This window comes from Microcaecilia unicolor, chromosome 4, assembly GCF_901765095.1.
Source record: "Microcaecilia unicolor chromosome 4, aMicUni1.1, whole genome shotgun sequence".
In the NCBI taxonomy this organism is placed as follows: Eukaryota; Metazoa; Chordata; class Amphibia; order Gymnophiona; family Siphonopidae; genus Microcaecilia; species Microcaecilia unicolor.
The window spans coordinates 369,365,205-369,379,729 of record NC_044034.1 but is presented as its reverse complement, the minus strand read 5'-3'; the positions used below and the strand labels follow the sequence as shown (position 1 = coordinate 369,379,729).

The 14,525-nt window shown below is 46.7% G+C and overlaps 1 protein-coding gene across 1 annotated transcript in view; it reads right to left on the bottom strand.

The window, feature by feature from the left end:
* Nucleotides 1–14,525, bottom strand: part of DMD (dystrophin) — a 2,615,032-nt gene that overhangs the window by 2,084,662 nt on the left and 515,845 nt on the right. Inside the window, exon 4 of the mRNA XM_030202363.1 lies at nt 3,669–3,746. Coding sequence (XP_030058223.1) covers nt 3,669–3,746 — 78 coding nt within the window. The remainder of the gene's footprint in view (nt 1–3,668; nt 3,747–14,525) is intronic.

The following is a 14,525-nucleotide window of genomic DNA, read 5'->3' as shown; positions in this document are numbered from 1 at the left end:
ATGGATGTTTTCAGGTGGAGGAGTGGCCTAGTGGTTAGGGTGGTGGACTTTGGTCCTGGGGAACTGAGGAACTGAGTTTGATTCCCAGCACAGGCAGCTCCTTGTGACTCTGGGCAAGTCACTTAACCCTCCATTGCCTGCCACATTGAGCCTGCCATGAGTGGGAAAGCGCAGGGTACAAATGTAACAAAAATAAAATAGATACTATTGGAGATTCTACATGGAATGTTGCTATTCCACTAGCAACATTCCATGTAGAAGGCTGCGCAGGCTTCTGTCTCTGTGAGTCTGACGTCCTGCACGTACGTGCAGGACGTCAGACTCACAGAAGCCTGCGCGGCCACATTGGTGATCTGCAAGGGCCGACTTCTACATGGAATGTTGCTAGTGGAATAGCAACATTCCATGTAGAATCTCAAATAGTACCAACAGTGGAGGAGTGGCCTAGTGGTTAGGACTTTGGTCCTGAGGAACTGAGTTCGATTCCCAGCACAGGCAGCTCCTTGTGACTCTGGGCAAGTCACTTAACCCTCCATTGCCTGCCGCATTGAGCCTGCCATGAGTGGGAAAGCGCGGGGTACAAATGTAACAAAAAACAAACAAACAAAAAAACCCATCCAAAGTCAGATTTGGACTTCATATCAAAAATGCCCCTCTATGTATCTTAAATGAACAAACACATTTATCCCTGAAAAACACTTAAAAACAGACCTCAGAGTCTGAGAATAAATGAACATATCTGGCAAAGCTCAAATGTCTGGAAAGAGGATGAGCCTGAGTGGAATATTTACCCCCCTTCCTCAGAAATCTGACTGAACAGAATGAGAATTTTGATCATGGTTCCTCAAATATCTACTCAATTGCATTGGTAATCGTGCCAGGCTCAAAAAATAAACTCCCTGGCATCCTAGGGAATTTAATCCATTTACATCACACTTTTGGCAAACACTTCACAAGTCGTAGATGTGACAGCCAAAGCGATCTTTCAGCTGAACGAATTCTTTGTCTGCTTCACATTTCAACAGATTTACATTCAAATTCAAAACAACAACAACCAAAAAAAAAAATGTTGCTTGATGTCTCCTCTTCAAAGAGCATTTCAAGTGAAATGAGGATAGTTTATTTTGCTCAACCACTTTTTGGCAGCTCTAGGGCTATGAATTTTACGCTGTTTGGATTCCACTCGGCACAAACAGAGAATTACTACTACTACTTAACATTTCTAAAGCGCTACTAGGGTTACGCAGCGCTGTACAATTTAACATGGAAGGACAGTCCCTGCTCCAGCAGAGCCTGTGGGTGAGACTGAACTGCCTATACAGGACTGTCTGGATTTAGAAATAGTTTGGGTCCCATAACTGGCAAAAAAAAACAGATCAGGATTCAGGCTGGAGTGAGCTTCGATGGCAGTAGATGGGAAGAAGGACTGGGGCTTTGCAGACTTCTACAGCCTGTGCGCCAAAATTGGCAGGGAGAGAGAGATTAAGTGTGCCAGTGTTTAATTATAAAGACGTGGAACCCAGGAGCGTAGCCAGAATTTGGCGGGAGGGGGGTCCAGAGCCCGAGGTGAGGGGGAACATTTTAGCCCCCCCCCCCCGGGGGCGCCTACCCCCCCCCCCCGGTGCCACCGCCATCACCAACAACTTTGATCCCCCCCCTGCCGACGACCCACTCGATCTCCCCTCCCTTTGCCAACCCGCCGTCGCCTACCTTTGCTGGTGGGGGACCCCAGCCCCCACCAGCCGAGGTCCTCTTATTCCGGCGCAAGGCTTCACTCTGTTTCTGAGTCTGACATCCTGACGTCAGACTCAGAAACAGAACGAAGCCTTGCGCTGGAAGAAGAGGACCTCGGCTGGTGGGGGCTGGGGTCCTCCACCAGCAAAGGTAGGCGATGGCAACAGCGGGTTGGCGGCGTGGGGGGGGGTCGAGAGGGTTGTCAGCAGGGGGGTCCAGGGCCAAATCTATGGGAGGCCCAGGCCCCCGTGGCCCCACGTAGCTATGCCACTGGTGGAACCTGTGTAGAGTGACAGATTCAAGTCCAGCTACCTTGACAGGTAGAACTGGATGGACCAACCAGGTCTTATCAGCCAACATTTACTATGGTTTGGTGCCTCTGGAGTCAGGGTTTCAGCTCTTATCTACAGCCCTCAGCGGGCAGTTTTGTTAATTGCCACTGATGCCGAGTACTGGGTGCCAGTTCTGTAACGACATATATGTACCGAGATGCTCTTATAGAATGCTAGTAGAAGACGGTACAGGCAAACCTAAGTTTAGGTGCGACCATTCATGCCATTTCAAGACAGGTGTAAAAGGGCACCAAGTGACACATGTAATGGATAATCCTATATAACAATTTGTACCTCTAACATTCTCTGGCTGGCTGGGTTCGTAACATCTCCTGACGTCAGCAAGTCTCCAGCGTTGCCTTCCCTCTCACTGTCCCACCTTCGAGTAAAGACGTAATGGTGTCAGAGGAGGGCAGAACAGTGAGAGAGAAGAGAACGCTGGAAGCGAGCTGATGTCAGGATGTTACAAACGGAACGGGAGCCAGCAAGTCAAAGAACGTTCAGGTACAAATCACTGGACATGGAGGGGAGAAGAGAATCGCGGGACATTGAGGGCAGGGCAGAGGAAAATCGATGGACATGCATGGGATAGGAGGAGAGGAGAGAATCGCGGGACACAGATGGGAGGGCATGGAAGAGGAGAATCGCTTGACATGGAGGGCATGGGATGGGAGGGGAGGGGAGGGAAGAATCGCTGGACATGGAGGGGAGGGCAGGGAAGAGAGAAAAAAACGCTTACACAAGAGCCTTCCTAGGGCCCGTTTCATTGTTGACGAAACGGGCTTGGTTCCACTAGTATTATAAAAACTATGTGCATCACTTGAAGACAGGCCATGACCCGCCCACATAGACACCCCCTATAGTGATGCACTGTAGCATTTAGACTCTACATGCACATTCACAGGTAGCTACCAATTATGGCTGCCTATAACACATGTAACTGCCATGTTCTAATTCCATATTCATGGAGGCAGGGTACTTGTTGCTTACATGTGTTTTGTGCTCTTTAGGTAGGATGTAATTGTAGTTCTCTTGTGATAGGCTGTTCCCCAGCACCTGTCCCTGTTCTCTATCCCTTGTGAAACTTTTTCTATTAGCTGACCCTTGGTCCCTGTGTATACTGGGCTGTAGCCAGTGTCTTTTCTCTTCTTTTGGGGGTTGAGTGTGTGCCTGTGGTGTGGTTCTCTAAGAACTGTAAGCGGACTTTACTGTACATGTTGCATACTCTCCTTTCCAGCTGCTGTAAAATGACCAAGTTTTTACCAGTTTATAAAGTATTCTCCACAGCATCTACTCTGTCAGCTTGGTGCTGAGATCTCCTGGCTGGTAGAGAACAGACTCCCAGTTCTGCAAGGCAGAGACACTTGTCCAGCACGTCTAACTGTAAGCTATTTCCTTTTGTTTGAATTTGCATTAAAGAAGATTTTGGTTCAAGAGTTCTGAGTCTTCACAGTGATGTTCTATACTCTGGTTATCTGCCTGCTAATCCCTGAGTAGAACGAGACTATCAGGAGACAGAGCAAAACATGCCGATTTATACAATTAACCCCTACAGATACCGTCTGCTGAGAATTCTGGCCCCTGCCCCGATGGGTAACTTACGTTATTCTTCTGCAGGATCTGAAGTGCTTTGTTCACATTATTCAGAGCGTGAACTCTCGTGGAGCCTTTTTCCTTTGTCTGAAAGCAGAAAGAAAGAGTTCTCAGAAACCTCAATCCATTGGACCTGCTTCATGAAATCAGACATGAAGTACAGCTGAATTAATGTGCAGCCATAACTGAGGGGAACTATGGTAGATTTGGGGGTAGTTCACGAGAAGCTGGGATCTGGGGAGTGGGGATTGGAACCACAAGCCAAACGGTTGCACAATAAAATAAGTTTTACCAGAGGTAGCCTCTCTTCCCTTGTAGGAAATTCTATAGTTCAATAAAGTTATTGCAAAACAGTTTAAACCTAATTTCTAAAGTATTTTCCCACAACACACTGAGCCCTGGAAAAGTCCCATTTGTAAAGGCAAACATTTTCTTTATTGCATTCCTTTTAGGGACCCTTCTACTAAGTTTTGCACATACCACACAGTTGATTTTATTTATTTAGATTTTGCTCACACCTTTTCAGTAGTAGCTCAAGGTGAGTTACATTCAGGTACTCTGGATATTTCTCTGTCCCAGGAGGGCTCACAATCTAAGTTTGTACCTGAGGCAATGGAGGGTTAAGTGACTTGCCCAAGATCACAAGGAGCAGCAGTGGGATTTGAATCGGCCACCTCTGGATTGCAAGACCACTGCTCTAACCACTAGGCCACTCCTCCACTATAGCAACATTCCATCTAGAATCTCAAATAGTACCAACATTCCATGTAGAATCTTCAATAGTAGCAACATTCCATAAATGTATTTAGATTTTGTTCACACCTTTTTCAGTAGTAGCTCAAGGTGAGTTACATTCAGGTATACTGGATGTTTCTCTGTTCCAGGAGGGTTCACAATCTAAGTTTGTACCTGAGGCAATGGAGGGTTAACTGACTTGCCCAAGATCACAAGGAGCAGCAGTGGGGTTAGAACCGGCCACCTCTAGATTGCAAGACTGGTGCTCTAACCACTAGGCCACTCCTCCACTGATGCATTCGCTGCAGAGGACAAAGAGTTACCACTCAACATGGCATTGTTTACCTGCACAGGAGGAACAGCCATTAAAAATAAAGAAGTGACAAAGTCACCACAGTACTGCATCCCCAACAGTCCCTGACACCCCATGCAACACTGAGCCCCTCCTCCCTTTGAACCCCCCCCCCCCACACTTTTTAACCCTGCTCCCAAGCCATAACACTAAACCCAGACTGCAACCCCCCTATATAATCCAGTCCCCCCTTCCCTCCCATTGATGGAACAGTGGTCAAAGTTGACACCACCCTCCAAGACAATACTGCCAGAGGGCAGAGGTGCCAATTTGGAGGACGGCTGCAAGCCAGGCAGCCGCAGAAGGGGAGGACTGCCACCCAGGACCACTGTACCACCAATGCTGTCCAGGATAATCCACCAAAGGCCGAGATCTAGAACTTCCCACGGAGGACACAGGATACGGGAAAAAGTGGGATGTTTGACCACGGAAACCAAAGACTGGAGAGATGAATTCTTCTAAAAGCAAACGTTCATTAGATAAAAAGACTCGACACAAACGCTGTGTTTCGGCCGCTAGGCCTGCATCAGGAGTCTCACTGGGCGGAGAGCATCTGATGCGCAGATGTTGGAGAATATGAACTGGTTAAGCTGCCAGTCAACATAGCATTGCGAAGTCTGCTGAGTAAGCTTGGGAAGCACTTATGCAAGACCGACTACTTTGACTTCATACTTAACCAATTCATATTCTCCAACATCTGCGCATCAGATGCTCTCCGCCCAGTGAGACTCCTGATGCAGGCCTAGCGGCCGAAACACAGCGTTTGTGTCGAGTCTTTTTATCTAATAAACATTTGCTTTTAGAAGAATTCATCTCTCCAGTCTTTGGTTTCCGTGGTCAAACATCCCACTTTTTCCCATATCCACTAATGCTGTCAACAGGTATGAGCTGGGAGGGGAGGAGGGGGTTGGACTCTATGGGGAGTTGCAATCTGGGGGCAGGGAGGTTGTGGGCAGGGTTAAAAAGCAGTAGGAGGGGCTCTGGTGTTGCACAGGGTGTCAGGGACTGTTGGAGAACGGGATCAGCAGTGCAGGTTGGAGCACTACCAGTAAATTCATCCCTCTTCCAAACCCTCACTATATATTCTTCCATAATTAACAACACGCTTTCCCAATACACCCCCCCCCCACTTCCCTACCTTTACCACCGTCCTCCCTTACCCATCTTATTTACCCACATCTAATTGACCACCTCTTTATACACAATATTGCAATCGTTATCCATTCTATGTTACTTTGTAAACTTGTTATACTATGTAAGCCGCATTGAACCTGCTAATAAGTGGGAAAGCGCGGGGTATAAGTGTTACAAATAAATAAATAAATAAATATAAAGACTTGTATGCTAGTTGTCACAGCCGACCACACCTCTGCCTAGGCCTGGCCCACTCCCACCTTAAGAGCACACAGAGAGGGAAACCAAAACAACAACAAAAGGCCTTCCGCGACTGAGGACAGCAAACAGATCTTTATTTTCGGACCCGACATGGGCCATGTTTCGGCAACAGAGGTCAATATGTAGCTCTTCAGGAAAAACAAAAGTTATTGAAGGAAGAAATGTATGGTGCGTTGTCGACACACAACACACTGGACTTTTGACAAACTTGTAATTAATTATTGAACTGATTAATTAAGTAAGTAATTGAACTAAGTAATTAATTACTGCAACTCACTCTACGCTGGCTGCAAGGAGCAAATACTCAAAAGACTCCAAACAGCCCAGAACACGGCAGCCAGACTCATATTTAGCAAACCAAAATATGAGAGTGCAAAACCCCTACGAGAGAAGCTACACGGGCTCCCACTCAAAGAACGCATCAAGTTCAAAGTACGTACCCTGGTACATAAAATCATCCATGGCGATTCCCCAGCATACATGTCAGACTTGATAGACCTACCATCCAGGAATGCTAAAAAATCTTCTCGCACATTCCTCAATCTTCATTTCCCCAACTGCAAAGGTCTAAAGTACAAACTAATGTACACATCAACCTTTTCTTATATGAGCGCACAGCTCTGGAACGCATTACCATGGAACCTAAAAGCGGTCCATGAACTAACCAACTTCCGGAAACTACTAAAGACCCATCACAAAGACCAAGTCATGTGAAACTCACATTTATACCATGAATGTAAATCAATCCATTACCATCCAACACAAACCCTGCTGTAACTCCAAATGCTTAACTTCTTCTCATTTCCACTATCCATGATGTTTTGTAAGCCACATTGAGCCTGCAAAGAGGTGGGAAAATGTGGGATACAAATGCAATAAATAAATAAAACTGCTGATTTACCCAGGAAATGGGCCGCAATCTCCAGACAATGGTAACAGATTAATATATATATATTGACCGATCAAATATCTGCTAGATGACTGTCCTGGGGGTAAACCTAACTGGTCTGCTTTATAGAATAATATAATAATAATACAATATGTATAAGATATTTCTGCATATAAACAGGCCACCTATGTTTGCAGGTCAAGCAACGACCTACCTTTAGCCTACTTTACAAAGACAGATAAGCATCTAGGGATCTTCATAAAACTGGCTCCATAAACTACAGCTAGAACAAAGCGGGTATAGTATAATTCAGGGGCATATCCAGACTTCGACGGGAGGGGGTCCAGAGCCCAAGGTGGGGGGGGGGCACATTTTGCCCCTCCTCCCTGCTGCCATCCTCCCACCGCTACCTCTGCCCCCCTCCCCCGCCGCTGGAAGGTACCGCTTCTGCTGCCGCCGCTCCCACTCCTCCCCGCCGCCGCTGGAAGGTACCTTGGCTAAAGCGTTTGTCCCGCACTGCTCTTACATTGCCTGGCGCCCTGTCTTGCTTTCAGCGCTGTTCATGCTCATGCATGGCGCCGAAAAACGGGGCAGGGAGTTAGCAATGTAAAAGCAGCGTGAGACAAACAGCTGGCAGGGTTTGTGGACCCCCACCAGCCAAATTGGGGGCCCCAGAGCCAGTTTGAGGGAGCCCAGGCCCCGGTGGCACCCCTCAACTACGCCACTGGTATAATGTATGCAGGTTAATTGCAGCTCCACCCCTTCTCTCCTCAGACTCCACCCCTGAACTGGATAAAAATGCACACATTTACTTCAACCTACAGGGTGATTTTATAAAAGGCATTTTCATATATACCGTTATGTACAGGCAAAGAGTACCCCCACACTGGAGATCCAGTATATGCAAATCTCTCTCATGCATATTCAATCTGGATTCTCTTGACAAATGTTAAATGTGTTACCAGGACAAGGTTAGAAATACACTCTCGTCAACTCCCCTGTTAAAGGCCTGAGTCATTACATTGATTTTCTCGTAATGTGTGCTATGGTGAAAAAGCTCAGTGAACCAGGTCATGAGTGGGCAGCGTTAGCTCTACAGGGACTGCATTCCGAAAGAAGGAAAAGCTTTTCTAAAAAGCTAAAATAAAACTGGCAAATTAGCGGGGGGAGAAAATGCTTTCACTAGGTCAAGAAATACTCTAGGGACTAGAGACCTGCTTTCACTCAGAATGAAACAGAAACTCTCCACAGAATTTCCTGTTTTGTTTCGTTTTGTTAGTTTTGAAAATCAAAAGAAAAACAAAAACGATTCATTCCCATTTTCCAACTAGCAGCTAGGCCTGGTCCCCACCTTCTTCCAAAAAAAAAAAAAAATCCCATGTCTAACACTTAAAAGATCGCCTTTTGAGACCTTTCCCTATTTCCCTTACCCTCTAGACCACTCTTACGACAGTTATGGTGTTAAGTACATAAGTGTTGCCATACTGGGAAAGACCAAAGGTCCATCGAGCCCAGCATCCTGTTTCCAACAGTGGCCAATCCAGGTCACAAATACCTGGCAGAAACCCAAAGAGTAGCAACATTCCATGTAGAACCCCAAAGAGTGGCAACATTCTAGAATTCTAAAGAATAACAAGATTCCATGCAGAATTTCAAATACCTGGCAGAAACCCAAAGAGTAGCAACATTCCAATTAGAACCCTAAAGAGTAGCAAGATTCCATTCAGAATCCTAAGTACTACTACTATTTACTACTATTTAGCATTTCTATAGCGCTACAAGGCGTACGCAGCGCTGCACAAACATAGAAGAAAGACAGTCCCTGCTCAAAGAGCTTACAATCTAATACAGTACATAAGTACATAAGTGTTGCCATACTGGGAAAGACCAAAGGTCCATCGAGCCCAGCATTCTGTTTCCAACAGTGGCCAATCCAGGTCACAAATACCCGACAAGGTCCCAAAAAGGGGCAGGAGTGGTTTCCAGTTGTTCCTGCCCCACCAAAGCCACGTTCTACTGTAGACACCACCTCAGGTTAGCCACTGCCAGTTTGGAATATGGTGACAATGGGGTACGGCAGGCTGGGGATTGCTCATGTCCCCTTTTCATACTGTGCATAGGGTAGGGAGGGACTGAGGAATGTAAGAGAATGGGGCAATTTGCTTGACCGTCAAGTTCTAAGCGGTGCAAATACTGGTATTTTCCATTTAGGTAACCCAGGTTGCTCACGTTTGACCATGCAAAACTCGAGTTTACTGTTTATTGGGGAGAATCTGGCAAAGCGGTGCCTGCTAGAAACATTTCTTTTTTTGTAAATCCAAAATAGATATTGTTCCTTTCTGCTGCTTTTCAAGGGAGTGTGTCGGCGGCGAAGCGAAGGCGGGACATGGACGGGCATGGGCGTGGCTACCAGATGGCCGGCTTTTGCGGATAATGGAAAAAAAAGCGGCGTTAATATTTTGCCGCTTTTACTTGGTCCTTTTATTTTCACAACCAAGCCCCAAAAAGGTGCCTGAACTGACCAGATGACCACTGGAGGGAATGGGGGATGACCGCCCCATACTCCCCCAGTGGTCACCAACCCCCTCCCACACTAAAACAATAAAAATAAAAACCTTTTTTGACAGCCTGTATGCCAGCCTCAATGTCATACCCAGCTCCCTGATAGCAGTATGCAGGTCCCTGGAACAGTTTATGTTGGTACTTGCAGTGGACTTCAGGCAGGTGGACCCAGGCCCACCCCCCCTCCCTGTTACACTTGTGGTGGTAAGTATTCAGCCCTCCAACCCCCCCCCCCCCAAAAAACCCACTGCACCCACATGTAGGTGCCCCCTTCATCCACAAGGACTATGGTAGTGGTGTAGAGTTGTGGAGAGTGGGTTTTGGGGGGGATTTGGGGGGGCTCAGCACCCAAGGTAAGGGAGCTATGCACCTGGGAGGTATTTGTATATATATTTTTTTAACTCTTAGAAGTGCCTCCTAGTGTGCCCGGTTGGTGTCCTGGCATGTCAGGGGGACCAGTGCACTACAAATGCTGACTCCTCCCACGACCAAATGCCTTGGATGTCGCCGGGTTGGAGATCGCTGGCATTTTTTTCCATTATCGCTGAAAAACAAAACCGGTCATCTCAAACCCAGCAAAATCTAGCATTTGGCCGGGCTAAACCGTATTATCGAAAAAAAAGATGGCTGGCCATCTTTTTCAATAATACGGTTCTGGCCAGCTGTAGCGCTGCCGCCAAAATAGATCGCCAGCGACGTTCGATTATGCCCCTCCATGCGAGTTAATCAGGTATTTGTATACAGTCCCTTGCAAATACATCCAATTTAAGTTAATTGGGTATTCGATTCCTGGCACAGGCAGCTCCTTGTGACTATGGGCAAATCACTTAACCCTCCATTGCCCCATGTAAGCTGCATTGAGCCTGCCATGAGTGGGAAAGTGCAGGGTACAAATGTAACAAAAAATAAATAAATAAATAAAAAATAAAAATTTGTATACAGTCCCTTGAAAGTACACACAACGTAATTTAATTGGGTATTCATATATACTCTCTTGAAAATCCATGCAATGTAAGTTAATTGGGTATTTGTATATTGTCCCTTGCAAATATACACAATGTAAGTTATTCGGGTATTTGTGCACACTCCCTTGCAAATACATGTTATGTAAATTAATCAGGAATTTGTATACACCCCCTTGAAAATACTTGCTACGTATGTTAATTGGATATTTATATACATTCCCTTGCAAATACACACTATGCAAGTTAATCGAATATTTGTGTACTGCCCCTTGCAAATACAAGCAATGCAAGTTAATTGGGTATTTGTACACACTCCCTTGCAAATACACGCTACATAAGTTAGTCATTTATTTGTACACACTCCCTTGCAAATACACGCTACAAAAGTTAGTCATTTATTTGTATACACGCCCTTGCAAATACACGTTATGCAAGTTAATCGGGTATTTGTATACTGTCCCTTGCAAATACATGCAATGCAAGTTAATTGAATATTTGCAGAACAGTGCTTAAACAGAATGGTGGCATTTATGTAAGAATGTGCACATATATTGCATGTAAATGCCACTATTCTAAATATGTATTTGCATAGCAGGCATGCAAATATTAGCATCTGTCTTATGCAATTGCTTCCTTTGTGTCTTTATAAAGTTACCTCACACAACCTGCAGGAATTGAGGCTACACTACTCTGGAGAGGTGTAAATATACATAGGTGAAGGACACACAGTGTTGCTTATTTAATAATTTTTGTTGAATCCAATAAAGAATAACTGATCCATGTTGGATCAGAAGTTTCTCAAGGCTACAGCAATTCAACTAAAACTTCTTCTAAGCTCCAATTTACTGAAAATACGCATAACAGAAATTCCTACCATTCAGTGTCTACATATATTGATGTGTAATTTTATGACTCCTTTTTTCCGTGTGAAAATTCCTTCTTTACATTCCTCAATCTTAAAAGCCTTTTCTGCACATAAGTGGTGTTTTTGGTATGATAATAAACCATTATTATTATTATTTGTCACATTTGTATCCCGCATTTCCCACATATTTGCAGGCTCAATGTGGCTTAATAGTACTGTAGAGGCGATCGCCAATATCGGTATGAACAAATACAGAGTGATGTTGTAGTAGAGTACGGTTCATGTGTTGCAGATACTTTAGGGAATAGTAAGGGGAAAGAGTTATGTCCAGTACGAGCTTTGGTTTCGTTGTGTTGCAGGGTTAAGGCATTGAAGTTGGATCATTAGAGTATGCCTTTCTGAACAGGTAAGTTCTTAGTAATTTCCGGACATTTAGGTGGTTGGTTGTTGTTTTCACAGTGCTTGGTAATGCATTCCATAATTGTGTACTTATATAGGAAAAGCTGGATGAATAGGTTGATTTGTATTTGAGTCCTTTGCAGCTTGGGTGCTGGAGATTTACGTATGTTCGTGTTGATCTTGATGCGTTTCTGGTTGGTAGGTCTATGAGGTCTGTCATGTATCCCGGGGCATCTCCGTAGATGATTTTATCAACCAGGGTGCAGATTTTGAATGCAACGTGTTCTTTGATTGGCAGCCAGTGCAGTTTTTCTCGTAGGGGTTTGGCGCTTTCAAATCTCGTTTTTCCAAATAGAAGCTTGGTTGCTGTGTTTTGAGCAGCATATATTAGATGAGTATAGCTTGCCCACGAGTTAACCAAGCTTGTTCCAGTTGCCTGATCCAGCTCTGCTCTCTTCTGCTCCAAACCACTCCAGATTGTTCCAGTCCTGCTACGGTACCGAACTGCTAGCCAATCGACCTGCCTGCCTGATCCAGCTCTGCTCTCTTCTGCTCCAAACCACTCCAGACTGTTCCAGTCCTGCTACGGTACCGAACTGCTAGCCAATCGACCTGCCTGCCCGCTACCCAATCACCTGTTCCTGCCTGCCCCAGTCCATCTACCTACCAGCTCATCACTCTCCTGTCCATCTTCCTACCAGCTCATCACTCTCCTGCCCAACTGCTCACCTGCCTGCCTGTCTCCCAGTCCATCTTCCCGCCAGTTCATCACTCTCCTCCCCGACTGCTCACCTCAACCTGCCTGTCTCCCAGTCCGGCTACCTGCCCGAATCATCTCAGTTATCACTTATGGCCCCCACTCACATTCTATTCATTGCCCTATCCCTCCCTAATCTTTTCCCCACACGAACTCACTGCCCAGCCTTGTCCTCTCCCGTCCCACTCACCATTGCAACACCCTACCTACCCCTGTCCCCCACCACCTTACCATCCCTACTGACCTCCTCCTCCTTCCTAGCTCTCAACCTTCAACACTTCCTTCCCGCCATGAACCCTTCCCCATTCCTCTTATGCGCACCCCGTCTTCGTCGCCTTCGTCGCCCTACCTCCCCCATCCTTCTCCGCTCTCTCTTACTCCTTCTCCTGCTATCCGCGGGAGACATCAATCCCAACCCAGGCCCCCCACACCTGTCCTCGCCTCATCTATGTTCCCGCAATATCTCCAATCTCATCTCCATTCCCCTCCTCTCCCCTTCCTCCCTCCCCTTCTCGTGTGCCCTGTGGAACGCCCACTCAGTCTCCAACAAACTTCCCTTCACCCACGATCTCTTCATCTCCCATTCCCTTCATCTGCTCGCCCTAACTGAAACCTGGCTCACCCCTGACGACTCTGCCTCAATTGCTGCCCTATGCCACGGAGGCTATCTCTTCTCCCATTCACCCCGCCCAGCTGGCCGCGGTGGCGGTGTCGGGATACTACTTTCGCCCTCCTGCAGTTTTCAACCTCTCCACCTACCTCAGTCTCACTACTTCTCATCCTTTGAAGTTCACTCCATCCGTCTATTCCACCCGCTGCCACTAAGAGTTGCAGTCATTTACCGCCCCCCTGATAAGTCCCTCCCTTCCTTCCTTACCGACTTCGATTCCTGGCTCTCCGTTTTTCTTGAGCCCTCATCCCCATCCCTCATTCTTGGTGACTTCAACATACATACTGATAACCCATCCAACTCATACGCTTCTCAATTCCTCACTCTAACCTCCTCCTTCAACCTCCAGGTGAGCTCCACCACCCCTACTCACAAATCTGGTCACTGTCTTGATCTCATCCTCTCTTCTACCTGCTCACCCTCCAATTTCTGTACATCAGTTCTTCCTATCTCTGACCATCACCTGATCACATTCACACTTCATCACCCTCCCCCTCAGTCCCGCCCCAACTCTAACCACCACTTCCAGGAATCTCCTGGCTGTCGACCCCCCCACCTTATCCTCTATTATCTCTGATCGCCTCCCTTCCACCATGTCCTCAGATTCTGTCGACAAGGCTGTCTCCACTTACAATGCCACTCTCTCCTCTGCTCTTGACACCCTTGCACCATCTGTCTCCCGCCCCACAAGGCGTACTAATCCCCACCCTGGCTGACCCCTGGCAACCCGATACCTTCGCTCCTGCACCCGATCGGCTGAACGCCTATGGAGGAAATCTCGCACCCATACTGATTTCATTCACTACAAATTCATGTTATCCTCCTTCCAGTCCTCCCTATTCCTCGCCAAACAGGACTATTATACCCAATTGACCAATTCCCTCAGCTCTAACCCTCGTCATCTCTTCGCCACCCTCAATTCCCTCCTCAAAGTGCCCTCCCGCTCCCCCCCCCCCCTCACTCTCTCCTCAATCACTGGCTTGACTACTTCCGCGACAAGGTCCAGAAGATCACCTTGAATTCACCACCAAACCCTCCCCTCCTCTTCATCCCATTACCCACTCCCTCAACCAACCAACCCAGGCCTCCTTCTCCTCTTTTCCTGATATCACTGAAGAGGAAACTGCCCATCTCCTCTCCTCCTCGAAATGCACCACCTGTTCCTCAGACCCCATCACCACCAACTTACTTAACACCATCTCTCCTACTATCACCCCCCCCCCCCTATCTGTCATATCCTTAACCTCTCTCTTTCCACTGCAACTGTCCCGGACACC